The following is a 27,918-nucleotide window of genomic DNA, read 5'->3' on the forward strand; positions in this document are numbered from 1 at the left end:
TGGCTGGGGCCTTCCCAAAAAGCTCCTTCATCACAAAACACTGGGAAACTCAAAAATCTTGTGGCCAGCACTGTGCTACGAATGCCGAGACTTTATTAAAGCTTAAGGGCAGGAGAACAAAGCGCAGGCAGACCGCACACCCGCCCAGCAGACTTAGAGCCCCCTCAGACCCCCCTCCTCAGGGCTGACTGGAAGGCAGCGGCAGCCTCCCCGCGGCGCCCCACTACCGCCCGCCCTCTCCTCACCGCCCGCCCCTCAGAGCGGCGAGGCCCCGCCCCTGGCAGCGCCCCGCCACGCGCGCGCAGCTCCCGCTCTCAGGGGCCGCTCCCGCCCGCTGCGTTCCGGTCGGCGCCGGGGCGCGCGGCGGCGGTGCCCGGCCATGTCGGCGGACGGCGAGCTGGAGCTGTCGGACTTCGTGGCCCTGCATGGGGCCGCGCTCCGCGCTTCAAGGGTCCCGGCGCGCTACTGGGAGAGCCTGTGCCGCAAGCTGCGTGGCGAGGTGGGTGGCCGTGGGCCGTTGCGGGTCGGAACGGAACGGTGGTGAGGGAAGCCCCTGTGGCGGGAAGCGCCGCGCGGTGTTTCCCTCCAGAGGAGCTCCCCTCAGTGAGGAGGCCGTGGCGGGGCGCAGGGTCTCTTCTCCTCCCTTTCCCAGCTGAGTGGGAAGCAACCGTCCGACCCCCCGCGATGGTGAGGGGGGCGTGGGGAGCGGGCCCCCTTTCCCAGCCGGGGTGAAGAAGGGAGCCAAGAGGTTGCTTAGCAGGGCAGGGTGAGGAAAGCTTCGTGCTGTTTCTCTCGCCAAAGCACTGTAAAAGCGATTAGGTGTATCGTGCGTGTTTGATTTCATCTTATTGTTGTCAGCCTAGAGCTTGAAAGCGTTTGGAAGTCCTGGTAACTGGAGAGCCAGTACTGGAGAGAGGTGATGAATATGCCCTAAAGCCTTCAGCTCTTTTTGCCAAAAAGGAATTTAGAGAAGCAACAGTAGGTAGTAACGCTAAAGTCAGGGCCCTGTCATATGTTAATGCATTATGATTTGGGTTGGCTTTTACCTCCTTTTTTGTTTGGGTTTTTTTTCTGTCTTCTTCCTAGTTTTCTTCACTTCCACAGTGTCCTACATGTTCTCAGTCATGTATAACTGTGTCAGTCAGCTTCTCTTGCATATGCCTGAGTTACCTGTCACAGGCTATTTGCAGGGAGTGTTTTTGGCTGGTTGGTTGTTCATTTATTCCTGATGCAATTAAAAGCTGTTCAGCTCTTTCAGAGAATTGGGTGGTGGTAGAAGAATGTTTGGCAATGTTTAAAGCAATAACAATGCAAGGACCACTTTACAAAGCATCTCAGAGTGGTGTTGCTGTGTGACTTTTGATCAGGCTGAATTTTGGGCAAGTTGTAAGCCTTTGTAAAATCACCATTTATAAATGCAATGACATAAATTTGGTATCATTGCCCTTTGTGAGCCTTCTTGAGTTCCTCTGTTGTTCCTGCCCAGGCAGATGCAGACTATCCTTTTGCAGGGCCTAGGTGTGTTTCAGCTGAAGCTGACAGCAGGAGTCTCTGGACCTGGACCTGGACCTGAACTGAAGGGAGTGTAGGAGCAAAGGCACACTCCAGGATGGAGAATCCCTTTTTGCTCATGTTTTTAGTAACCATTCACTTGCTTTCTGGAGCTTTGTGATGAGAAAGGGAAGAGAAGTGAAGTGGAGAAAAGGCATCATTGTGGACAGAGAGCTTGTAAAGGCACAAGCTGAATTTAGATAATTTTTGTTGTTGTTTTGCATATATACAGCCAGCCTCGGTGGTAAGAAAAGCTGTCTTGGATTTGCTGCAATAAAGGAACAAGGAACTGAGGTAGGAAAGAGACGTGACCCAAAACTAGTTGTCTGGAGACTTGAGAGTGCTCCAGGGAGTCTGAAGGAATCACCCTGGAGAAGGAAATATGAATGAGGTGAACTTTGAGTCCTGAGGAGAGAAGGAGATCTGATGGGAACATGTAGGTATGGGGTCAGAAGGGAACTTAGTGGTGGGGTGCTAGAGTGCATGATGAGCAGTGGAGAAACAAGTGAGATGGGATGAGAAGTTTGAACGGGAAGGATAGGACAGTCAGGAAGGAGAGGGGACTGTAGTTTAATACCCATGTACAAGTAAACTAGTATCTAATTACTGAAGTGCTGCTTTTCCCCACCTCGGCTTTGAAGTTGGGACAGGAGGGAAGCTTAGCAAGTCATGATATAATCTGAGTGTTTATAGCACATACAGTCAGGAAGGGTCTGAATATGTTCCTGCTGCTTTCTAACTGTTGTGTGTCTGGTACTGCTAACAAGAGGAATAGGTGTGTATTACAGAGAAAATAAATCTACATTAACTCAAGCATATGCCCAGTCATAAACTTCCTGTTATACCTCTCTCAACAAGCATACGTGCAAGTGACTTGGAGCAGGAAATACATACTGCTCTGCCTAAATAGGAAGGTATGAGAGGGATGTACTGGAACAGGATGAAATGTAAAGCTGGTAAGGAAACCCAAAGCTGCAAGCTGTTGTATTGCCATATTGCCAGTATTATGAAGCTGGAGGTAGCTGGCAAACTTCGGAATTGTGCTGTGATGTGATGTGGGCTTAAGAGTTGTGTCCTGTGGCTGAAATTCTTGCATGTTACCAATTTTTTTTTTGGGGGGGTGAAATTTACAGGTAAGACAATAGAGTGAGTGTAGACCCATGGTCCTCATCTTTTTACAGAGGCTAAGGTGGCAAAAGGTAGGATGAAGAAAGCATATGCCCTAACTAAGGTGGCAGGCTGCTCCTTCTGTTTGTTTCATTTTGCTTGTAGTGGTGGCTTAGTGTTCTCTTTTGTACTGTTTCAGTGTGTGGGGAGAGATAATAATTTCAGTGTGCTTAGGCAGATAAATTAGGCTGCTGATAGTGCTTGTCTCTACTGTTGCAGCTTGTGGTTTTATCCAGAAGTGCAAAAGGATATGAAGATGAGGATGTCCAGGGAAAATTGCTGTAAGAAGTGCCGTGGACTAGGATGAGCCCTTGAGAAGGTAGAGACAGAGCTGCAGTACCTTACTTAGAACTGGACCATGTGGAGGAGCAGCAGTAAAGAAAACAAAGAAGGTGAAGGGAAAGTATGAAAATGTTTTGGGAGTCTAGGTAGTAAAGATTAACTGGAGGAGGGGGTATCAGTGCAACATGGAGCACAGGATGAGTTTCCTTTTTTCATGTGTGAAAGTAGGAAGGATTTTTCATTTGTTCTAACCTGTTACAAAGATTAAAACTCTCTAGTGTAGAACTTGGAAAGTTGGCATCCATAATACAGATAAAGATCTCTTACATCAATACCTCTAGAATCCAGCCCAGGCAGCTGTTTGCCGACACACACACACATGCTTAAGACGAGTGAATGCATCCTCCCTCCTATGTGTAGGCTAAAGCCTATGAGAGAAGTGGAGGTTTGGGCTTTTTTTTTCATTTACTTTGAGATCTGCTGGAGCAGGTTTCCTTCTGAGACCATTATGTAACCATGAATTACATTGGATGGCTTGTTCAAAACTTGATATATCTGCTAGATCAAGAAACTTGCTTTTATTTATTTATTTTTGCATTTAGCATTCACGGTCTGCTGGGAGGTAAACTTCTCTGTTTCTGGCAGAAACTTAAAAAACAAAATATATGCATGTGTAATAATTTACTGTAAACCCTAAAATGTTTCTTATGTTACTGGAGAAACCATGTGTAGTCTGGTTATAAGCCTCGGAAATACAGTGCTACATCTTTTTTTTTTTTTTCCTATTTCAGACATATGCTAAGTTAAGTGGCAGTTTCTGTGTATTGTAGCAAGATTTTTTGTGGCCCTGTGGTATCACTGGCAAAGGACTGCTTAAAGTTTAATCTCGGTTAGAAATAGAGGCTTTAAATGAATTACTAGAAGGAATGCAGCATGTTCAATACTACTAGACACTATTTTTCAGAGCAGAGGAGGGCAGCCTGTTGCTTAGAGGGTACCTGTGGCCTTCTAGCAGTTTGCAATGTGCCTAAAAGGAAATTGCTGAAGGTGCTTGTGCATGTTAGTTGTCATGACGTGCCTGCTTTGTTATCATGTTCTCTGGTTCATTAGGCTTGTTGGGTTGGAACTGCACCTGAATATGAAGAGGGAGTGATTTTGCCCAAGCATGTTTTGCTTGCAAATATTTTTGCTGCCAAATGTGTTGCTACCCCTTTTGCTGTCTTCTAGAGATTATTACAATGGTGGAGCACCTTATGCAGGTTTGCCCTGTTCTACTTCAACCAGAGAGTTATACTTTCTGAATTGCTGATGTGATCTTACCCAGCTGTTTTTTGCTCAAGTAGCTTAAGATCCCTTTAATGGAGTTGCTGCATTAGTAGGTTTACAGTTTGACAGATCCTCATGAAGAGAGGTAGGAAGAGAGGACAACAGTGTCAGCCACCCACTCAACAAGCTGTATGTTCATACTGCTGGTGAGGCACTTCTGCCAAATCAATCAGTTCACCACTGAATGGTTTGTGTTATCAATTATGAATTTAAAAAACAACAAAAACCTCACAAAAAGCCACAGATTAAGGTGGTCTTGAGCTGCTGTACCAAGAAGTGTAAGTTGTTTCAGATGAGGAATACATCTAATTCACTATTTCAAGGTTATAAATTCTTTAGGAGAAAGTTTTCATTAAGCATAACTATGCTGGAAAGGTATTAAAAGTGGGTATCTTTTGCTAAATACAACTGCTGCAATCTCATACAGCTGATCCTATTGGAGGGAGAGACCAAAACTTTGGCTTGGGGAATTTGGAGCCCCTTCATTTTTAAGTCTTTGGTTGATATTTAATAAAACATAAAGCCAACAGCTTCCCACAGTGGTAGAACTTGATATTAACATTCATCATGGATGTTTGGTAAATGGGTGGAGCCTGTGGCAAGTGAAGGCTAATCTCCAAGTCAGCAGCTGGCTCACCTCATAGCCCTGCTCTTACAAACTCCTTAAGACAAAATGTCAAGTGTAGAAAGTATACATAGTGTCATACTGTTGGAAGTGTCAAGTGGACTCCAGTGAATTGTACTTGCAGTTTTAATTTTCTGATGACTGCAAGTCACTTAGCTGTGTTATCCTCTGCTGGCTAATGAGCTTGACAAGGACAGCTCTGATCCAGCAGCAGGAACAGCAAAGCATCACTGCAGGGAGGAGTGGAGTGCGTGTTCCTTGGTATACTTTTTGCCTGCCGTGGCCTGGGATTAGCATTTGTGCAGTGAGCCAGATCAGGGAGCTGATCCAGCTGGGAGCTAACCAGGTGAAAATAAATTGTGATCACCACTGACGACCACGCAAGGAAGAACTCTTTTACCTGGAATCTGCCTGCAGTTACATGAATGACTTATGAATTTTACAGGCAACCAAGCAGAGGCTTAAAGAAACTTTAGTGGCTGCTGCAACAGCAAGAGGTTGTGATATTGCTTATTACTGAGTAATGTTATCCTCTTCTAGCAGCACTGGAAAACTAGAAAGAAATTAGAATTACTATTTTAATGCCTGCTAAAGTGGAGGATGTTAAGTCAGTTTCTGATTATTTTTTTTAAGTAGGTGTATTTTTAATCACCAGTGAGGTTTTTTGTGAGGTAATTTTCTTTACCCTGAGAAAAATATATATGTGGAGTTAGCCAACATATTGTTGGCATCTTCTTTTTCCACCCCCAGTCCAAAAGAAAATACCGCGCCTTTTTTTCCCTGGAGGGAATTTTAGGCATTTTTCCACTTAGATCTGATCTATGATACCATGCTGTGGTTTAAATTAAGATCTGAAGTAGGTGTTGTTTCCCCACTGCTTTCCTCCCTTGCTAGGTGTCTGTGGGCAGCTGTCTGCTTTGTCTAGGTGGCCTTGCTTTACAAAGGTGGAGTTGATTTCCTCACCCTTCTGTTGGGGCTTAGCAGAAATAATCATTCTGAAGGAACACCCACTTGAACAAATAAAAGCTTATTGCTGCGACCGGGATTTTACAGCTAATAAGTTGTCAATGACTAGAAGTAATGACTTCTAATAATGTGGTTTCGGCGGTTAGGTATCCCTGCACTTGGCATATTAAACCAGTAGCTAGAGGTCACCGTTCTAGGTCTTCCTCCCCTCCTGTTACTTTCTAGTGAGACTAGATTGAGGCAAATGGTTTGTCTGTGCCTTCCTGGTTCATTATGTAGTGTGTGAGTGACTTAGCAAAATAAATCCCTCTGAAAGGATTTAAGAAGTCTTCTGAGGCCTTACACATTTTTTTTCTTCCTGAAAGCATATGTTTACTTTGAATTAACACAAGTTATTCAGCAGTGTCTTGGTTCTGCAAAAGGTATGCAAGGCCAACATTTGGCAAGGGGAAACTTGTGTAGTGACCTACATAATTTATGTAGGTTCTAGATGAGACGGTGTTATGTCCGGAGGAAGCAAAGATGTAAACAAACCCCTTTCAGCACATTCATTAGTAGAGGTCAAGTGTATAGACCTTAACTTTCAGCAGTATAAGGAATCTCCCAGCTCATGCAGAGGTGAGTGAGCACGGGCAGTTCCTTTTATAGGGAAAGAAGAGTAAGGGGAACATGCTGAGATTTCTTAACTTCTTCAGAACTTGGTTGGTAAAAGTTCTTTTTCCCCAGGCACCTTAATGTACTTTGGTTGTGGAGCCTGAGTAACACCTGGTTTTGCAGGTCTGAAATTGTTGATTTTAGCAAAGCTGAGCAAAGGTATTCTATTTTCAGCTTCTAAAGTTCTTTGAGGATTTAAACTAATCCACAATCATCACTAGACCTACTGGTACCAAAGAAACCAACAAAACTTTTTGCCAATATTAACTGAAGACACTTCCCAAACAACAGCTCTATTAAAATGTGAAAGAATAAATACTGTTGTTCATTTATCTCTCAAGTTAAAAATGCCAATTTTTAGCAGATTGCAGGTCAAAATTGTCTACAAGTGCCTTTTAAGTGTTGCATTATGTGTATCAGGGTACTGCCTCAACCAGCTGCTTGATATTTTGTACACTTTCCATCTCAGGTATTTGATGCTGGTGACTACTTCGGAATAATGCAAGTAGAAGAGGCAGATGAGGAGGAAGAAGGTGATGAAGAAATGGAAGAAGAACTAAAAAAGAAACCAAATCCTGGAAATGAGCCTTGTTTCAAAGTTATCGTAACAAATGAGAATGGGCTTCAGGCCTCTAATCCCAATAGGTGAGTAGTGATTTCAGAACTAGTGTTCAGTGTTTGAGTAGTCTTAGTCCCTAAAATGATATAGACAGTTTGCTTTAAAACATGTTTTATCCTGCTCAGAAATCCTCTTTTCTTACTGTAATATATAGCTGCCTATTTGAGAAAAGTTGCATGCTATGTTGTTTCTTTTTAAATCATGAAGATGCCTAGAAATTGGTTTTAGTAAGCTAAGAGAGAGAATAGAGAAAAGGCAACCTTGAAATTAATTCTGCAGAAATAAAACCTTGTATCTGTAAGCCTGTGTGCCCTGGGAAAAAAACCCTGAAGAAACAGTTGTGACCTTCACAAATCTCAGGCTAAGGAGGTACTAAGCAGCTTCAAAGTAATGATACATGGACTACCAAATTTCCTCCAGTTGACTAAAATATAATTTGAGTGTGATTGCATGCTATGCATGCATAATTGAATATATCAAGTTATTGTTGCCTTTCTTCAGGATCAGCTTATTTATTGTGAATATGAGGCTAGTGTGCAGCTATAAAACTAGAAAAGAGTTGCATAAGAAACTACTTGATGTTACAACACAGCTTTGTATTCTTATTGATTTCAAACATAGAACAGGCAATTATTTGTCATATGTTAATAGATAGCAGTGAGATTATGTCATTTTTGCTGGAGATCTAAGGACAGTTCTGCTGAGTTCTATAAAACTTCTTTTGCCAGAACTTTCATAGTTCTTAGGGAAACATACAAAGTCTAAAAATCTGAATTTAGCCCCGATGAGTAAAAAACAGCATAGAGCATAGGTATCTGCCTTTATGTCCCTGCTTTAACCTAAGTCATTGCCTTTCTAAGTCTGAGAATACACTTAAATTATAAAGTTCAAAACAGCTCCTATGATAATCTTGGGCTTCATTGCAGTGTTCAGATGCTTGTGAATTAGAAGCTGTATGCAAACATGCCTGTTCGCAAACATTTCCAAAGAGCTTGGCCTTAGCATTCTCTGGAGTTTTTAATTTTAGGATTACGTGAGGTTTCTTCTGTATGTGGAATATGAGATACAATAATTGTTCAAGGATACTTGCTGTACATGACAGCTTTCTGAAATATTGGTGGTGGGGTGGTTTTGTTGCAGGAGGGTTCATTGTGGTTTTTGCTTGGTTGATTTTTGTTTTGTAGCAAATAGAATTCAGATTTTTCTCTAACTTAGTTCACTAAGAGGATATAACCAAAATGTAGAGAACCCTTCTGGCTGAATGATTTTTTTGTAAAAATCGTACACCCTAAACAGGGGTTAAACTTGTCAAGGGAAGCTGTGCCAGTTGTTTGTGATATTGTTTTGTGCTACAATGGTAATTCTTCTAAAACAATGCATTTTTTTCTAAAAAGATAGGGGGGATACCCAAAAAAACCCAAGGAGGAATAATAAAAAGAATTAAAACGTAATCCTTCTTGTAATAGCAAATACAGGCTTTTGATCAGACCTCTCCACCTAGTTTTACAGATGATGGTAAATGTAACAGAGCTCATGGCTAACAAGGCCCTCAAATACTTTGGCAAAATAATGTATTGTTTTCCCTCTTCAGGCAAGAATATCAGGTTGATGCAGTGGACTTGATCAAAAGGGAAGAAACTTGTGTTCCCACCCTTTAAAGGGAACTATATTTACAAACTTGGGTGCCTTGTTCTGTGTTTGCTCCTCATGTTCAGGGAAATACTAAGTCAGGGGTCCTCAAACTACGGCCCACGGCCCCCCAGGGTCCTCAATCCGGCCCCTGGTATTTACAGACACACACACCCCCGCTGCCGGGGGTTGCGGGGGGAAACCAAGCAGCCACAGATGACTGCCTGCCACTTCATCCGCGCGCTGGCCCCCTGTTTAAAAAGTTTGAGGACCCCTGTACTAAGTAATGTAAAATAAATGTTCCAGAACAAAACCAGAGTGCGAGTTACTGCTGGGAAGTTGTTCCAAACCTGTGATGTTGCAGTGTGTGCTCTGGGAGTGATTTTGAGAGTAAGAGAAGACTTAGTTATCAAACAATCTGCAAGGAAATAATAGCTCTTATTCACAGAATGTTTGGCTACATACATGGAAAAAACCCCAAACAAAACAAACCCAATGGTTATAATGTTACCACAACTCTCTTTAAGCATTTTCCTCATTGACCACGCCTGGACATACAGAGTTGAACATGCCCGGCAGCAGCTGCTTCACGTACCGGGCTTACTGCACAGAATGGCAAATCTCATGGGAATCGACTTTCATGGAGAAATCCCAGATGAGGGAAGCATTGAGCAAGTGTTGCAGGAAATGTGGAAATATAATCAGACCTACCAGCTTTCTCAAGGGGTAAGTCTCTAAAGCCTGATTAGGATGCTAGAAAGTTCTGAGAATCCTGAGTGAAGATGTTCCAGTATATGGCTAATAACAAAGATATATTTTCAGTTAAAAAAAGGTCCTTTACATGCATTTCAGAATAAACGTCTACTTGGAAGGAGAGCAGATGCCATGTAGGGCTAAAATGCATGGTAGCTTGCTACCAGCTTTCTGATGGAACTCTGAGGTTCTTACAGAGAAGGGAAGAGTATCTGCTGCTAAAGAAGGGGGCTAGAAGGGCAAGATCTGCTTGTATGTTAAATGGATTTTTTTCTCCTCAAACTTTCTCATAGTGAAGGCAAGAACCTCTCATGAATCAATTGTCTCACATAAAAATGTCTCAGGTGTGCTTGCAGTTTTTCTCAAGCACTTGTATAGAGTGCTTTACATACCAGGGATATATCTACACTGTCAAATAACTTCCTGGTCTGTATTTGACAACTGGTTGTCTGTACTGTGTAAATGTTAGTTCACCCTCAGGTGAGAACCAACTAGCTTCAAGATGGAGCCTAAGTGTTTCTAGGCATAGATTACTGCAAGGGCTGCTACTTTTAAGTAGTGTAGATAAGAGACCGTACCACGTTTGGTCCCACTGCCCTACTTAGTCCTTCAGCACTGTACTGGCATGTCTTGAGCCTTCAAACACCCTCAAGTGCATACATGCCATTTCTGAGGGAATACAACCCTCAGGGTCCAGTTAAAAACCCTTTTGTAGGGTCTGAAATGTAGCTCCTAGGCTACTGTGAGACTTGTGGATTAAAGAGGAGAACAGTGAATTTGTTGGGCTAAGCCCTGTACAGAACAGGCAGGGCTGACCCTGGGCAGTGTGAGCATGACCAGTCTGAACAGATTAGCTCAGGAACTTGAGGTTGTTCTCTGGAGTGGTTGTCTTTATCAATTAAGATATCAGCTTTGCTCACAGTAGTATCAGGCCTGAAAAAATCCCCGAGAAAAGGATTTGTTATGACTGTTTTGTTTTTCTGTAAATAAAAGGAATATCTGCATATTTTCGCTCAATCTTTCAATCCTATGTCTTTGTTCCCCATCTTGTTTTCATGAATGGCTTGTGAGTCAGGTGGAATTATCTGCGTTACCACTTAAAAAGTGATTTCCTAGAAGACAATTAATTCAGCCTGTAGTTGAACTTGTCTTATATTTCTGGCACTGGGCTGCTTGAATATCTTAAGTTTAATCTCTGTGCTCCATTTCTGCTTCTGTAAAAAGGCAACAATAGTGCTACCAACCAATTTAAAGTTTATTCATTCATTCAGGATTTTATCATGACAAGTGTTGCAGGAAGGGATGTTTTGATGATGTAACACTTACAGCCAGCTGTTGTTGCAGGAGGGAGTTCTGCTCTCCTTCCCTTGTAAGCTGTAAACTTGAAACTCCTTTTAGCAAAGTGATTCTGATAGAAACTGAAGGAAAGTTAATCCTACCAGACAGCCTTCTGCTGGTTTGGCGCCCTGAACTAGCTAGTTTGGTGTAGGGGAAGCGGGTCTTCTAGGCAGTAGCATAAGAAAGATGATGGGACTGTGCAGTTGACATAGCAACAGGCTGTTCCCAGCAGTGGCTGGATGCTAGGCTGGCTTAGCCTCAGAATTGCAGGGGTGAGAGTGTTACTGTCTGCCTAGCACCTGCTCACAATCTTGGCTAGAGTAGGAAACAGAGAAATTGTGCAGTGGGCGCTGCCAGCACCTTCTGTCTTGTGGTGCTTTTCTAGCAATTGATATGTGCAGGATGTCTCACTCTTCTTAATCGCGCAGACTGCAGAGGAGAAGGTTCCTGTCTGGTACATTATGGATGAATTTGGATCACGCATTCAGCATTCAGATCAGCCTAGTTTTGCAACAGCACCTCTGTTCTACCTGCCACAGCAAATGGCTTACACCGTTCTCTGGCCTTTGAGAGACCTTGAAACTGGTGGTAAGTGTGCCAAGTATTTTTAATTTGTTTTCTTATGCTTGCAATAAAAGACAGGACATATTCTTACAAGTCATTGAGCACTTTGCAGTAAAACAAATATTTCAAGACCAAAATGACTGCATATTTGTAATGCTATCAAATGTAAAAGATCTCTGCTGGATATTTCCATAATTTATGTGACATAGAGGCCTTTATCAGTCAAAAAATATTGTTAATGTTTTATTGACAGAGATCTTATATCTTGAATCACTGTCTCCGAGAGCAGAAAATTTCCTTCAAAGTCTGTTTGCAGCTTTGAGTCAGAAATTAAAGTACTGGCAGTTGGGAAATGCCAGGCCAAAGATTTATTCCTGTCATCTTGGTTGGGGGCCCCCATCATGTGGATGAGAAATGGCTTCAGACTAATTTTTGCATCCTAAATAATACCCTTCTTAATGTAGTTTTTAAATTTAATTTTACATTTAAATAATGAACGCTATAGTATTAACTTTTCAACTGTTATTTGTGTGATATGCCATGAGGAAGATTTGCAGTGGAGAATGAACGGCAATTCCTAAAGGTTCTCTTTGTTTTGCTGCAGATGAAGTGACTCGTGATTATGCTCATGGGGAAACAGATCGCTTGATCAGGAAGTGTGTCTTGTTACCGTGGGTACCTGCTGAAGTGTTGGATGTCAACTGTTTTACACCAGAGCCATCAGATGAGCATTACCAGGTATAATTTTAACAAGTTAATCTCATATTTTATCTCTTTTAAGAGGAGGCAGTATCTAAAAAAAACATTGCGGGAGTTCTGACTTTGCTTTTTAGGCTTAAAGATTGATTTAGAGTATAGATATTAAATAAAGAAAAATTTTTGAAGAAAGCATGGTGAGACAAGAAATGTCCTACATACAATGTTTAACTGTTTAAAAACTGAAGCGTGAGTTCTAATGTGTTACTGCAGTAATTTTTACAAGCATGCTACAAGGTACTTCTTATGAGGTACCCATCTTCCAGTTAGATATTTGATACATTGTCTAATAGGCTTACCAATCTGATGTATTATTGTAGCACTTGTGGTCAGTCTTGAATTACAGAAAGATTTGTTTTTTTTATTTTAGGAGTGGCTGTATTTTTCAGCCTGTTATTCATTTCATGTCATGGATTAGAACCATTACATATTGGAGCAGAGACATCTTTAATTTGATGGCACTGTTACAAAGTGCTCATCTGTTTTGCTCTCCTTTCTACTAATGCTTGTGGTATTTTAAGGATGTGAAATTACCATTGTTTGAAATCCTCTTTTCATGAACTAAGTCTTCATGAGATTCCTTTTTAAGAAAAACGAAGAAACCTGATGCCTATGAGGATGATGACTGGCCACTAACTGTTCAAAGTGCGGCTTCTAAAGAAAAATTTATACCCCATCTACCTGTTTCTTATGATAGAGGATAGGCAAAAGATGCTGGATCCAGCTTGTTAACAGTATCTAGTCAGAAATGAAGTTAACCTGCTTCTGCCAAATGAGAGTACACTCAAAATAGCTAAGCTGTTTTGTAACTGAAGTCAGATTGCCTGGTTGGGATTTTGCGTTTTTGGAAGAGAGGCGTACTTTGCATTCACAGATGAGGAACAACAGTGTACCCATAGTTCAGTTCCACGTCATACAGGTGTTCTCTCAGCAAAAGTGCCTGGGTCTCAGATAAGGCAATTTTTTGCATATGTTCTCTGGTTTGGGATGGTCAGGTCAAGTTAAAGAACTGTGTTTGGCAAATGAGCAAACAGCATACTCCTTTACTGCCGCACCTTAAAAACATCTTCTCAAATTATCCTTTTTTACCTTTATTGTGTGTCTGCCACTCGGCTATTGAAAAGACATGACAGGAAAACAGTGATGCTAGAACCAACCAACAGAGCTTTCTTTTACTTCAGAATGTCTAGCTGTAGATTAAAGTCTTAACTGGTGACAGACCCGTGAAAAATAGCTTAGGGCCTTGCAGATCCTTGAACACCAGAAGTTAGATGGCTATAAAGAGATATCATGTTGCTGATGCTAATTGCCCTGTTTTCACATAAGCAGAGCTACCTGTGCAAAAAAGTACAGACAACTTCAGAGGTCTGTTCACAGCATTAATATGTGAGCCAGCAGTTAAGCTGGGAAATTCAATTGTGTGAAAATGTTTCTAAATGTTTATGCAAGTCATACAGTTTCAAAATTGCTTGCTGCTATTGCTGTACAATTTCTGCTTTACTACTGTGTGAAAATAATCACTTGTTAAATGGGCTGTGTTGTTTGTTTTTACTGTAGCTAAGGATGTTGTATTTCTTATTCTAATTTTCCTTGAAATAAACCTGAAGGCTTCAGTGTTCTATTTAAAAGAATCACAGAGTTGTTACAGCAACATTGTGGCTCAACTCTTACCTGCTTTTTGCTCTGTTACCTAATTCTAGTCTTCCACGCAGACCACAGAGGCTGTAACTGAAATGGTACATGGGTAATGGTTGGGCAAAGGTTGCAGAAACCAGTGTCAGGGGAGGTGGCTTTTAATGAAACGTCTGGGGTGGAAGAAGCATCTGTTGAGGGGACTAGAGTAGTTGCTGTTCTGCAACAGCTCCCTGCACTTGAGTCACTGAAAAGACAGTAATGAATCCTCTGGTATGTTCTGAGAGCTGTAGGCTTCTCTTAAAAGTACAGGCTCTCTTCCTGTTGTCAGGTGATTGTGGAATTATTTTGTATTTGTACTGTCCAAGTCTGTTTTAGAAAGTGATGTCTGAGATCTTTGATTATGGTTTTGTTTATGCTTTCCAGTTATGTATGATTGTATTCCCTATAACAGCCTTAAAGGTAAAGAGGTATGTCCATGGCTGCACGGACACTTTACCACTGCTGCTTACGAGGACAGCCTCCAGCAGCTGGAACTCGGGGTGCTCTTGCAAAACAGCAACTACGTCAGTTTCTCAAGATATACTCCTCCCATCCTAGAATTTCTGTGAGCTACTTCCTGTGACAGGGTATCAGCAATGATCCCAATATGCATTTCCTTTTATCAGTCAGAGGTGTTGTAAAAGATGGAGTGTGATTTTTCAAGAATGTTTACTACTGAAGACTGCAAAAAGCCTTTTGTTAATTTTTGCAGGAGCAGAATTAGGTTCCAGCCTCCTATAATTATTATTTTTTTAGTTATTTGTAATAAAACACTATGGCTAAATGGTCAGTTTTCTGTTTTTTGGGGGAAGATAGTAACTTCATCCTTCACTGCATATGATCATCTATAACTTGATACTTCATTTTAATGCTTAGGAGAAACAGGAGTTTCTCAGGGTGTGTTGATAAGCCCTGATCTTGAAGCAGATTTCTTGTTCCTTTTTTACTAATGGCCTCTTACCTCTGATTCCCTTCTGCCTCTGCTTGTCCTGATTGTGTTTTTCTGAGCAGCATATTACACAGCACTATATTTATTAGAATGTATTTGGTGGAATTCGCCTGTGCTGAAGGCAATGGATCAATAAGATGTTCAGTTGGACTGACATTTTTACTGTGACTGCAAATGCACCTTTATATATGTATTTAAATACTTACATAGAGAAAGGAATTGTAGAAAACCACCTATAAAGGTTTACAATTCAAGAAAATTTCAATAGGCTATTGCTAATAAAACACTTGGATGAACATCGAATCATACAGAATGTTTTACCTGTAGCTTATTCTTAAAGTTTATGTTGGTTTTCAGTCACTTCTTTTAGTAACCTGATTGTGCACACTTCAAAATTCAGCTTGGTCTAAGCTGCTGTTCATATCTGCTGAATATTGTGGACATTGACCTGAGGCTGCTAATTTATTCTGCCTAGTATTAACTTTCTGTGTGTTTTTCTGTTTTGTTTTGGTTTTTAGGCTATTTTAGCAGAAAACAAGGAAAAACTACCTATAGCAATAAACCCACCAGTTTTTGACAAAGGCAAAGTTTTCAAGTACGTATCTGCAAACACAATGCTTTCTTACCAATATTAAGTATAATAATTGGAGTGTGCTGAGGCTGAACAGCTTTTTCCAGCTTTGAACAACAGGCAAGCTGAAGGTGTGTTTATACATAGCCACTTGCTTAAGATGCTGACTTACTAGTTGTTCTTGTTGGATTCTTCAGAGTAAATGGATTGTCACTTACAGAATGTCTAAAAATATACATTAGATCGTTGGGTTTTTTAAATAAGTGCCACCTTCTGGGTGAAAGGAAAGTTACAACATTATGCAACTCTTAACTATGGAATATAGCTAAAGTACATAAGAAAGACTAAAGACTTCTCTTCTACATTATAGCATGCATGTCCATAGGGGTACATATGCTTCTCTGTGCTGTGTGAATATAACAGACTATTCCCCTTCAGTTGAGATTGCCACACAGGAATCTTGTCAAAACCTGGGATGTTTTAAACTGGGTACGTGCCTTACCACAAAGATGGGAGTGTATGGTGTGAAAGTATTTCAGAAGAAAGCTGGAAGAATGTTGCAAAGCTAAAGGATTTTTGTGAGCAAAAGCAGTTGCACTGCATGGCTAGACTGCCTTATTACTAGTTTTATTCCAGAAAAGCATAGTATTACATAGCATGTGCTGAGAGTTGCACTCCAGGGTGTTTGTAGTCTGACACTGGAATCCCAAGCTCTTGCTTGCAACGTTTTGCTTAAGGGTTGAGGTTTGACTAAAACATGTTTGGTAGGTATACTCACACCCCAGCTTCTTGTGTTGAGGGGGTTTGTTATTCTTTTGATGAACTTTACTTGAGAAGAATTACTGAAAATCAAAGTCACTTTGATTTGAGAGACATTTGTTAACTTGTTCAGTGATAGTCTTATATTTCATTGAGTTGTTTAAATCTCTGGTTACTAGACTGAGAATAAGCAAAAGCTTACTCATCTAGTGTACTTGCCTCTGTTTCAGATAAGGGAGGCAAAGGTAGCTCTGTTCTCATAGAGATGAAAAGAAACTGAGGATCTTGGGAAATGTTGACTTATTTTTCACTGCTACCTCTTTATTTTGCATCTCGTATTTCAGGTGAATGGCATTCGCATCAGGGAAGGAATGGGGGAGACATGCCAAATCCTTCCTGTTCTCCTTCTAAGGAATGTCATCAACACTTTGTCCATGTACTCCTAAGGGTTTTCTTCTCTTCTTTATCGAGTTTCTGTCTGGAGTGGAGAAAGGAGAGCAACTTGGCCTCCACAGGAGGCCAGAAGGTCCTCCTTGCATTCTGAATTTTATCTGCTAAAGTTCCTCCAGGAGCAGGGTAGCATCTCAGAGTCCAGATGACCTTGTGAGAGCTACAGTCTTCCGGTGCTCTTGGCCCCTTTCAAAGCTTGAATGGTTTTAAGGCTGCCACCATGGGTGGACAGATGGGAATGTGTGAAGCTGGGTAGATGTGTGTGGCTTGTTAATGTGCAAGCACTGCCTTGTGTATTGCCGCTGTGAAGAGGATTTAGAAGATGTTAAATGCATGCAGTTATGAAGTTTAGAACCTGGGACAAGTTCTTAGTCATCTTGTTTCCAAGTAAAGCTAAGACAGAGAACTGGAAAATGAAATAAATGTTTAACCTGAATCCTGAAAAGCAAGGGAGCAAGTAACATGTAGTTTAATATAGCAAAATTACAAGTTCAAGTAGGTCTTGTAGCATTAATAGTAACTGCTGCCCTAGGGAGATTGTTCTATCCAGCTGTGCTGATTGCTGGCTTGAAAAAAAGGTGGATTAAAAGAACTAAATGTTTCAAAGACAAAATTCATCTGGAAAGTCCTTCCAGTTTGTGTTGGGCTTGATCATCACTTTTGATCTTCTCTTTTTTGATTCTCTTCAGCTACATCAGTAATTTTGTAAAGACGCCCGAAGAGCTGTGACAAGATGACAACACTTTGTTTTGATCAGAGCTTGTCAGCTCTGTGCTTTGGGAGTTGATTCTCATAACTGCTTCTTAGCTTTAAATGCTTTATATAAATTAAGTAACATTTAACATGTTTTCTCTTATTTGCACAATTCCACCGAATAATAGCTTCTTTAATCCCAGACTTTGTAGCATCTCTACCAGGACTTCTGTGTGACAAGGAGGGAAAAAAATCATTCAGGAGTTATGGTCAGCTGGCTTCATTAGTTCACTGTGTCATTCATATCGGAGTGAAAGGTCCAAAATAGGTCTGCTAATACCACAGTACTGCAGTGTAGAGGTTCTGTCATCTGTCAAACCCAGAATGGGACTTGGCGCATTTTTTTATCTGTCTGTATTTTTATGTCTATATGTGGATGTTTGTTATCAGAGCAGACATTGTAATGTGTACCAACTTAGTTAACTAAAAACAAGGGAGTACCAGAGAAGACCTGTTAGTTAGGTTTGGATCCAGCTACAGAGGACTAGTGTCTTTGCGGGATGATAACTTATGTTGTAGGGTCTGTTTGTAAGGGGCTGATCATGAGCAACTTAAATTCTATTATTTATTACGTTGCATGTGTTCTTGCATGCATATTTGTGTGGGGATGTTGGATGCTTCAAGACTTCCTTTTATCTTTCCCTTTTATCTTCAGGTCACTGCTTTGATTCACTTTTGCTTCAGCAAGGACTAAAAGTTGCTCCACACCAGTGGATATTTAGGTAGCTTGTATATGAAATGGGTTTGATGGAACCTTGTACTGGATCCAGTACATCAAATTTGGTATTGTGCTTTCCCCTAGCGTGCAGACTTAGAAGAAGAAGCCATGTATTGTAGAAAGAAATGCTAGTGGGGCTGTATAAAGATACTAACTTTGCTCTGTTGCAACAGTGGGGAAATATTGGTGACTTGAACAGGGGTGCCAGGCTGACTCTCTTCATCTACAATGAAATGAAGTCAACTCTCTTAATCTTGGGCTCCAGCATAAACAGTATAACCATTGTAGTATGTCACATATTGAGCTATGCAAAACATCTTACATACGTTTCTTTTTAAATAATGTATTTCCCCCTGTGACTGGGCTGGTTTTACAGTTCATTTCAGAGAAGTCTGTCTCAGGGGAATGTATCTTCCAATTGGTTAGTAGCAGAGGAGGAGAGGAAACTTACACAGTTGATAAGAACAGGTCAGCAGAGGAGGAAGAATGTAGTGGTTTCTCATGGAAAAAATGAGCAGTTGCTTAGTCTGTTTAAATGTTCCCTTATTATGAGAACTATTTCCTATGTCAGTCTGTCGTCTTAAGTCATCATGCTGAATTCTGAATGACCTCACTTTAACTGTAAAAAACACCAAAATGATGTATATTGCTATCTGCTTATTTTAGCATGTCAGATAGTGAAGTTGTTGGGTTTATTTGAAGGAGGTATTTAGTAAGATATGCAACATCTTGCCTTATTCTTAGTTATGTTTTGTAATGCGTATCAGGTTTGGGTTGTGTTTTGATGTGTTTTTTTAATGGGGCTGGGAGAGGATTTATATTAAACTTCAGTTGTGTGTACTTCCTGCGCATACTTCCATATGTTTTGATTATTTAGAAATTTCTGTGTGTGAAGTTCTGAACAAATGAAAATAGTTTTCTGAGGCTGCTAGATTAAACTGTCAAGTTTTCCTATTAATTCTCGTTGATGACAGCAGTTTGATTTTTAGAGCTCTTCCTGCAATGAAGGCATTTATAAGGTCTCTCTCATGCAGGGGCTTTTCATGTAGAATAGTGATTTCATGTTGGTGCTTCTCTGTCAGGGACTTAGTCGTTGTCTTCTGAATTGCCATTTTTGTGAAGTTGTAGGAGCTAAAGTATCTTTGAGATATCTGTCTCAAAATACAGGGTTTTTTAATCTGTCCCATTTCAATTTAAAGTGTTTGTATAGATTGAGATTGTCACAGAAAGTGTGTATTGGTAAAGCATAATTCTTGTAGAAAGCTAAGCTTAAAACTTTTCTCTGTTCCAACACAAGTTAATCAGTTTCAGAAACCAAACTGACATTTTTCTTCATATGCCTTTTTTTCTAGAGTTTTCACAGACATTCAGCAAGTCCTCAACAACCTGACACATCCCCGGTTTGTATTCACAGACAACGAGGGAGAAGCAGACATCCTCTACAACTTCTCACACTTCAAAGATTATAGGTTGCAATTGTTCCTCTGATAATACCATTTAGGTTTTTGCTATAAAAACTGTGCTCCCAAAGGCCTCCCAAGCTTCCTTCTTCACCCAACAACTTCTCTGTTTTGTAGAAAGCTAAGTGAGGAAAGGCCTGAGGTAATGCTGAACCAGTTCCCGTGTGAGAACCTCCTGACTGTCAAAGACTGCCTGGCATCCATTTCTAGACGAGCTGGAGGACCAGACGGGCCAAGATGGTTGCCTCGTACTTTTAACCTTCAAACAGAATTGCCTCAGTTCATCAGCTACTTTCAGCAACGTGACAGAAGGTAGCTTGTGTATCCCCTTCTGTGCTTTTTGTGCTTTCTTGATCCCACTTTCTTCAAATAGCAGTAAGCCTACATTTTGGGCTTAGCAGCTGTATACTGCCATCAGTTTGCTCTTCCTGCATTTATGTTCAAGTGAATTTTACCTGGAAACTGTGAGCTTAAGCAATGCATTTTGAAACGCAGAAACTTCACCATGATTTGAATACAGATTTGTGTTGCTTTTTGTCTAGTCAAGTTAGGTCTTGTATTTAACAAATATACAGAGGATCGAAATGTGTTTACAACAAATGTAGGGTTTTTTTCTCCAGGGGACCAGTAGCCGTTGCTCTTGCTCTTAAGCCAGAGTGGAAAATGTTTATAGAGTTGTGTACTGGGTACTTGGGTTCCATAAGGCTGTGAAAGTAAAACAGTTCTAGTGTTAGCCTAAAGCAGTTGTGGAGCTTTAGGGTTTTAAATAGCATGCTCTTTCTGCTGCTGCAGCTGCCTTGGAGTGGATGAAAACTAAGATTTTCTTTTAGTAAGAGAGAGAAAGAGATCATTAGGTACTGCTAATGGAATAAGCTCTTATGCCTACCATGGAGTGTTCTGGTTGAAAGATTGCTGCTTTGGTAATGCTTGCTTATGGTGCCACCTGCCAGGTGTTTAATTTGGCCGTTCTTTGCTCTAAGTATTCTGTTATTGACTGGCTTGACCAGGAGAGAGTATTCCTTACGTGTATCCCTAGTGTATGATGTTTTGATTCCTTTTTAATTTCAAGGATTGACAGTGATTGCAATGTGTATATAGGGAATGGGAAGGAGGGGATAGGAATTTTCAAATTAACAAACAAAACAGACCCTCTGAAGTTAACACCACTAACTTCAGCTCAGTTTATGCTATTTATCATGAAGCTCAAGAAGTTTCTTAGGATGCTTTAATAGATTGAGGAAAGGACGACATCAGGTGTTACCCTGCCCTTACTCAGAAAGACACATTGAAAGACCAGCATGTTGCCTGTTTTCTTCAAGGATATTTCAAAGAATTTTCCCCTTGAGGTACCTAGCTACTAGAGGGTGAGAAAGTGGTGGTGTGCTTTTGTTTTCTTGCAGTTTGAACTGTTGAAATATTACGTGATTTCTTCCCAAACGGCTGAGTTATGGTGTCATTTAATGTGAATGATTTGGAGATGTAATTAGGGAATCAACTTGGAAAACTGCAGATTGCACTGTGACCTGTGTGTGTTCATGGTGATGCTGTGCTGTTGATGGGGAGTTTTTCCCCTTTTGAAGGAGGGGGATGCAGAAGAAGGAAATAAACAGTGAAAGCATGCTGGGCCTGAACTGAAAAGATCATTGAAAGCTACCAGTGCCTTTTCTCTCCATTATGCCTAAGGCCTGTTGCTCCCAGTTGTCAGTTAAAACTCCTTAGTTCTTGTACCGTAGCCCATGGCTTTATAAAGTATTTATTCAGGGGAGTACCTAAATCAGTTCAAGTGAATGTTCAGACAGATGAATGAGGTGGATACTTACAGGTTTTGGCTCTTCTCTCTCTCCCTCCCTCCCTCTCTCTCTTCCCCCAGAGGAGAAGACAATCACTGGATATGCAAACCATGGAACTTGGCCAGGAGCCTGGATACCCACATCACCAACAGTCTTAACAATATCATCAGGCATAGGGAAAGCAGCCCAAAGGTTAGAGTGCATGGTTTTGAATGTGATTTAAAGGCAACAGCTGAAAAAAATGCTTCATAGGAGGAGTCTAAAAATGCAAAGAAGGAAATTTATCTTCCACAAAATTCATATGCTGGCCATAAGCACACTGTTTCAGTCAATTCAGAATTGATTCAGATTCAAATTGGTCAGCTCCATTTGTTGCAGTGATGAACTTGGAGCCTGCTGTTTTCTTGTTTAAAAAATAAAACTTGCCCTGACAGTAATGAATACTCCAGTGTGGTGATGCTGTAACGCTAATCCTCAGACTGGCAGATGAACATACATTAGGTATAGTTAGTGTTGTTCATAAATTCTGGAATATTATTGCTTCTGTCCTGTGGTTGTTCATTATTGCTGATCCACAGCTCTACTCAGTGGCACAAAGTACCGCCTTTGCCAACAACAGGTGAATCATGGAGCTTTTTATAGGGAGCGATACACAGTCATACCTCACAGTGTCACTTTAGCTTTATTTCTCTTGGTTTGCGGACTACGTGTATTTTCTGGAATGCAGAAATGCACAAAGAATTGCTTCGCATTTCTAGTTTAAAACAAGCTCACCGAAACAGAAATAAAATTCTGTGATTTTTTTTTTGTAAAATTAAGCACATTTTGGCTTCCCACTTTACCCCACCCTGATGTCAGAGTTTGATAAAAGGTACCTATTTGCGTAACAACATTGTGCATTGGTACACATTTCTAAAAAAAATCCTGAAGTGCATATAAGGATACCTTAAATCATTGAGATCCAGTGACACTTTGTTTTCATTTCAGTTTAATTATATTTACTGTGTTTTTGCTTTGTTGTAGGTAGTGTGCAAATATATTGAGAACCCAGTTTTGTTTCACCGAGAAGATGTGGGGATGGTTAAATTTGATATCCGTTATGTTGTATTGCTGCGGTCTGTGAAACCACTCAAACTGTATATCTATGATGTATTCTGGCTGCGCTTTTCAAATCGGTAATTATGTTCCCCTCACTAATGTAGAGGGGCTTAGAATTAAAACTGATACTTTGGAAACTAAGGCATTGTTTTATTCCTTTAGGGCATTTTCACTTGACGATTTGGATGACTATGAGAAACATTTCACAGTCATGAATTACGCTCCCGGTATCACATTAAAACAGGTAAGCAAACAGTCCAAAACACTCCCTTGCCTTTCTACTGTTAGAAAATCTTCTAGTGCCTCCTTTGTGACTGTTGCCAAATAACCTGTTCCACTTAAACGAGCAGTCAGGGTGTTGAAAGTACCCAAAGTCCTAAGCAAATATTTTCCTAGACTCTTTTCCCCCCCACCACCAGTCATCAGTGATTATATAAGGTAATACAAACCTACATCCTGAATATAACCCAAATTGATAGAGAGCAGTAAAAGAATTATTAAAATGGGAATTAAACATTGTCAAAGGCTTTAGTGTGATATTCTATAACGAGGAATACTGTAACAAGGAAGATATTCAGGAGCTGTCTAATTCCCTAGTTCTCTACCTGGATTTGCGTGAATGGCAAGAAATACTTGATACTCTATTTTCTTGTCATGTTTGCTCAGTCATTCCCAACCAAAATGGTCTTTGATGTTGCTAAACTGTTTTAGGTACACTGTGAAGAATTTATTCCTCTGTTTGAAAAACAGTATCCTGAATATCCTTGGACAACAGTACAAGTAAGTCAGTTCATCTTTCTTGTGTAAATGTTCATGGATCTGTTTTTTTTACTCAACAAACAAGCTTTTCCAGAAGTGTTGGGTGGTTTGTTTTTTTCTCATGAGACATACTTCATGTGTATCAGTTCCACAAATGATATCAGATGTTAACCTTTACTTTAGAAGCATTGCTTAACTTAGCATAATTGCCCCCCAAAACACTTTGTTGTTAGCATTTGAGAATTTTATTTCATGATTACACTATGAGAATTCTTTATATTGGACTTACTAATAAAGCCAGTCCTGACTACCATCAGGATCCTGCGATCAGGATCTTTTTTGCTTGCAAATTCTTTTTTGCAGGTTGCCAATAATCTAAGTGCATGGTTGTGAAGATTAGTACTTCATGCAAAAGGCAGGGAAGTCCAGAATATAAAGCGTGCTGATCACTACAGATGTTGCTCACTGTTGTCTCTGAGATACCAAGTTAGAACCCCTGTTAATTAAATTAATTCTTGCCTTTGAGACTGCACTGCAGAATTTCCAGCTGCTGGCACAACTTCTCTGTGTCAGTAAGCTGGCTAGAGCCCTGTGCCCTGGTCATCACATTAATGGCTTTTTCACAAGAAAACAGATGGTTCCCTAATAATAGGGCATCTTTTATCTGGGAGGAGGAAGCTCTAAGTACTGTAGTTCCATAAAATATGCAGGAAGGCAGATGAGTGCCTTCTCATTGATCTTTGTCTGTAATTCATGCTTGAAAGAAGAAGCTGAATGTGAAGGGATGGTTCAGAAACATGCACAAAACTGAGTGGTTTGGTTGCATAATTGCATATTTATCAGGAGCTAAAAGATGCAGAATAAACAGTAGCTGAGCATTTATATGAGCATATGCTTTCGAAAATTAATAAATTGCCCAGCTGTGGGCTGACTTCCATAAATTAATTTACATCAGTTTTAAGTAGACCCTCATATCCAATCAATGATGCTCAGGTATGATAGGTTTTGCAGCATTATGTTTAAAATAGTCTGGAAGAGACTACAAGGAAGAGAGATGTCAGATACATACTGTAGGTTACCTAAAGTGGTACTGTGTGCAGAATAGGAAGTACTACACCATCTTTTTATTTTAGAACGAATGGTTCACTGTACTATAAACTCAGTGCTAAAATTCACACCTGTATGTTCTTTCTGTTTTATTTCACTTTCACGTTGGGTATCTGACTGTTGCTCAAAATACCAATGTAGTATGTTAAAATCTCGATGTCCCCATGACCATTTTTACGGGGGTATAAGTAGGTAGAAGATTTTTCATTGCAGAACAAAACAAAACTAATACAATTTAATAGGCAGGAAAAAGGTGGAACTTCACAGCTGTACTGCTGGTCTTCACAGCACTCTCCTGGGCTTTCTTTTTCCCCTCCTCTACACATAAGTGCAGTACTGTACATAATGCCTGAGAAAGAGGGTTAATGCTAATATTAAATTCCCTATTTTCAGGATTTCTGTGATACTGACTTGCTCCCCAGAAAAGGCCATGGATATTATTTCCAGGTGCTCAGCACTTTCTCTGTATTGTCTTTAGGTCTAAATGCCATTTTGAAGCTAGTACTGTGCACAATTATAATTTGTTGGCTAGGGTAACTTATGCAAACTCTTTAAAAAGCTGTGTGAATGAAGTGATTAAAAATGTTTGTTGCTTCTATTTATGAGTTATTGGAACCTCACTTCTCATTCGGATACCTTTTTCTGTTATTAGGCAAATATTTTTAAGGCATTTGCTGAATTGTTCCAAGTTGCTTCAGCTAAACCTGCACCTCTTGGCATCTGTGATTATCCATCGTCAAGAGCAATATATGCTGTTGACTTGATGCTTAAATGGGACACCAGCAGAGATGGTGAGAAGCTCGTTTCTTGGAATATTGAATTCTTTATATTTGTGGACCCTTTCAGAAATTTATTTCTTCTGTCTGAACTCTTACTGTTTTTTCAAGCAATGTAAATTGTGTTCTGTGCCTCCTACTGACATCAAAGTATATCTGTAGTTGCAGAACTGCGGGGTTAGCATCCACCATGCTGGTTAACAGGAGTGATGGGGGAGCTGTTAACTGTACTTGGCTGAGTCCTTGCTTCCCTTGTGCCCCTGCTACTGCTGTTCTCTGGGTTTTTTTTTAAACAAAAAAGCACCAAACAAACCACCACATATACACACACACAAAAAAAAAAAAAAGAAACCAACCTCAACTGTACAGCAGTGTAGTTACTCTGACAGCAGCGAGTTTTCTTTCCTATTTGTGGTGAGAGAATGTCTGAAATACCTGTCTCTATGAAAACCTTAGTGACATCTTACTATCTGTGGCTTCCAGGCTTGGACCCGGTGTCTTCAATGCACAGTTACTTATTAAAGCATGGAAGGGACCACCTTCACCATTTCAGTGCTGTTGATGTCCTCAGGACCATCACACAGTTGTTGCCAGGTCCCTGCAAGACCATGTATCTGAAGCTGCTTCATGTTAGTGCTACAGCATGGCTGCCTGGACCTTTCTTCCAGCCAGTTGTGGAGGACTGGTAGCAAAATTCGCTAAATAGGGTGAATTCTTTTATTACCTCACCAGAAGGCTCAACAATGTTCTTGTACAAAAGTATACAAGACACGCGTCTTTTGTAGGTAGAAAAGCAGCAGAGGTGCCAACACAGAAAGGAGTGCCAGGGGAGTATTAAACAGAACAGTGTGTACTTTTTTCTTTGACGTTGTCCCTGGGATACAGGAAAAATTAATTGCTTATGCCCAGGTTTGTCAGAAGAGTAATTAGGTGTTGTATGTTGGGTGGGTGCCCCTAGCCCACTGCTGCAGTAGTTGATTCTGTAAATATTGAATCACTTTCATGGAGGGAGATGCTTGAGAAACAGGAGGTATAGAATTGAGTCTTTGCTGTTCCAATCAGGTGGAGCAAGTGATTGAATCTGGGTCTGCTATGTCCAAGTCGAATGCTCTTTCACCTGTCCCAGAGCTGACTGAATAGGAAAGGCAAAGCAACTCGCTATTATTACTACCTTGAGGAAAACTATTGTAGTAAAAGGACCAAGCTCACATTACAGCCCTGGCTGAACACTAGCTGCGCACATCCCTAGCCTTTTGAAGATGGGGACGTGGGTGCCAAGGTCACAGATGTGATGCTGTAGGCAGCCTATGGATAAATAGGTTAGTTGTTTCTGAGCAGAGCATAGTATGATTTACCTATGCATCAGAAGCTTGTACCCTCACTTACAATCTCAACACCAGACAGAAATAAAATATTTTCTCTTTGCATAGCATGTATTTGTTTCTGAACTGTACTGATTAAGTTTTGAGAGAAAATGAAACTCCCTTACTTCAGGAGTGAGATGAAGTGGCAGGTGGGAGTGGCTGGAGTGTGAAAGAACAGGACTGCTAGCACTGGGAAACTGGGAAGGTAGAAGTCTTTAAGAAAGGAAGGTTTGTACTGAAACATGAAAAGGGAAGCAGTTTTCTGAAAGATGTTTCAGACTGTCAAGCAAGACAGCTGTATCAAGGAGATCATCCTATTAAATTGCTGCAAATTCTCATTCTAAATAAAGCATTGGATTAGCACAATAATAGCAGAAACTGTTGGATAATTGTCCTTTGGATAATGATGGTAGAACAGACTTTCATCCCTCCAAAGGAACCCCAACACACTGAAATAACAACACCCTACGGGCTTGCCAGCTTGGGTCATAAAAGATGGCTTTTTCCAGTAGTTTTCTGTAATCTCTGGCTTGAAGACAGGTCCTGATTCAGGATCTCTACAGAGCTTGTGTTGAGGCAATGTTTGTGTTCCCCTTTGCAGGGAAAAGAATTATGCAGCCTCAGATCCTGGAAGTGAACTTTAATCCTGACTGTGATAGAGCCTGCAAGTACCACCCTACCTTTTTTAATGATGTCTTCAGCACCCTATTTCTGGATGAAACAGACAGCTGCCATGTGACGTGCATTGTCTAGCCACAGGAGGCTTGACTATTAATTTCCTTCCTAGATATGCTTAACAGCAAGATTTATATTTCAGTTCTATGAGCTGCTGATGCAACAATTTTCCTACACTGGTAACCCAGGAAGAAAAAAAAAAAAATGTCAGAAGAATATGCATATACCATATACTGTATTGATGATTGTTTTGTCTACATTTTCCTTGTCTTGCTTAGCTCTATAAATCATGAGTTTGTGTTGATCAAATGTCTTGTTTATCGAATATGGGAGACCTCAAAACAGGACAGTAACTGGAGCAATTGACTTGTTTTTCAGGTAGCCTGATTGCTTGCTTGCTGGGAAACATTGCACAAGTTCCCTGTGTCAGCATTAAAACTATAATTTACTGAATCATGTTGGAGTTTGTATGTCTGTTTTGTCTGTCCCTCCTACACAAAGATCTAAAATGGGAAACTAATACGATATTTCAGTGCAATGAACTACTAGAGTAATGAGATTCAAGATTTGATGGCTCCTCATTTTTTCTTGTTTAGAAAAAGGCAAACAAAACCCACAGCATTTAGGAACCCTGTATTACTGGCTGTCATTCTTAGCCTGCCCCTTAAAGAAATAGATTTTTGAGGAGGAGTCAGGCAGGAAGTGATAAGGATACAATATCTAGAGCAGCACAGGAATGCAAAAGAAGCCTGAAGGAATTAAAGGGGTCTGTAAACTGCTAGAAG

The 27,918-nt window shown here is 40.5% G+C and overlaps 1 protein-coding gene across 1 annotated transcript; it reads left to right on the forward strand.

Annotated features, from left to right (window-relative positions):
- The first annotated feature begins 299 nt into the window (after window positions 1-299).
- On the forward strand, window positions 300-27,589 carry TTLL12 (tubulin tyrosine ligase like 12). The gene is made up of 14 exons (XM_080392828.1): window positions 300-499; window positions 7,041-7,216; window positions 9,347-9,545; window positions 11,339-11,498; window positions 12,079-12,212; window positions 15,372-15,448; window positions 19,457-19,573; window positions 19,682-19,876; window positions 21,435-21,546; window positions 22,378-22,529; window positions 22,615-22,696; window positions 23,164-23,232; window positions 24,971-25,109; window positions 27,060-27,589. The coding sequence occupies exons 1-14, from the start codon at window positions 380-382 to the stop codon at window positions 27,209-27,211; spliced, it is 1,884 nt and encodes a 627-aa protein (XP_080248954.1). The 5' UTR covers window positions 300-379; the 3' UTR covers window positions 27,212-27,589.
- The last annotated feature ends 329 nt before the right edge of the window (window positions 27,590-27,918 follow it).

This window comes from Falco punctatus (genome assembly GCF_963210335.1).
Source record: "Falco punctatus genome assembly, chromosome: 6".
NCBI lineage: Eukaryota > Metazoa > Chordata > Aves > Falconiformes > Falconidae > Falco > Falco punctatus.

Excerpts from the sequence above, each read along its gene's own strand:
- TTLL12 (XM_080392828.1), top strand. The coding sequence starts at position 380 with ATGTCGGCGGACGGCGAGCTGGAGCTGTCGGACTTCGTGGCCCTGCAT. Across the intron at positions 23,233-24,970 it reads ATCCTTGGACAACAGTACAA|GCAAATATTTTTAAGGCATT; the intron begins GTAAGTCAGTTC and ends TTCTGTTATTAG. Across the intron at positions 25,110-27,059 it reads ATGGGACACCAGCAGAGATG|GGAAAAGAATTATGCAGCCT; the intron begins GTGAGAAGCTCG and ends TCCCCTTTGCAG.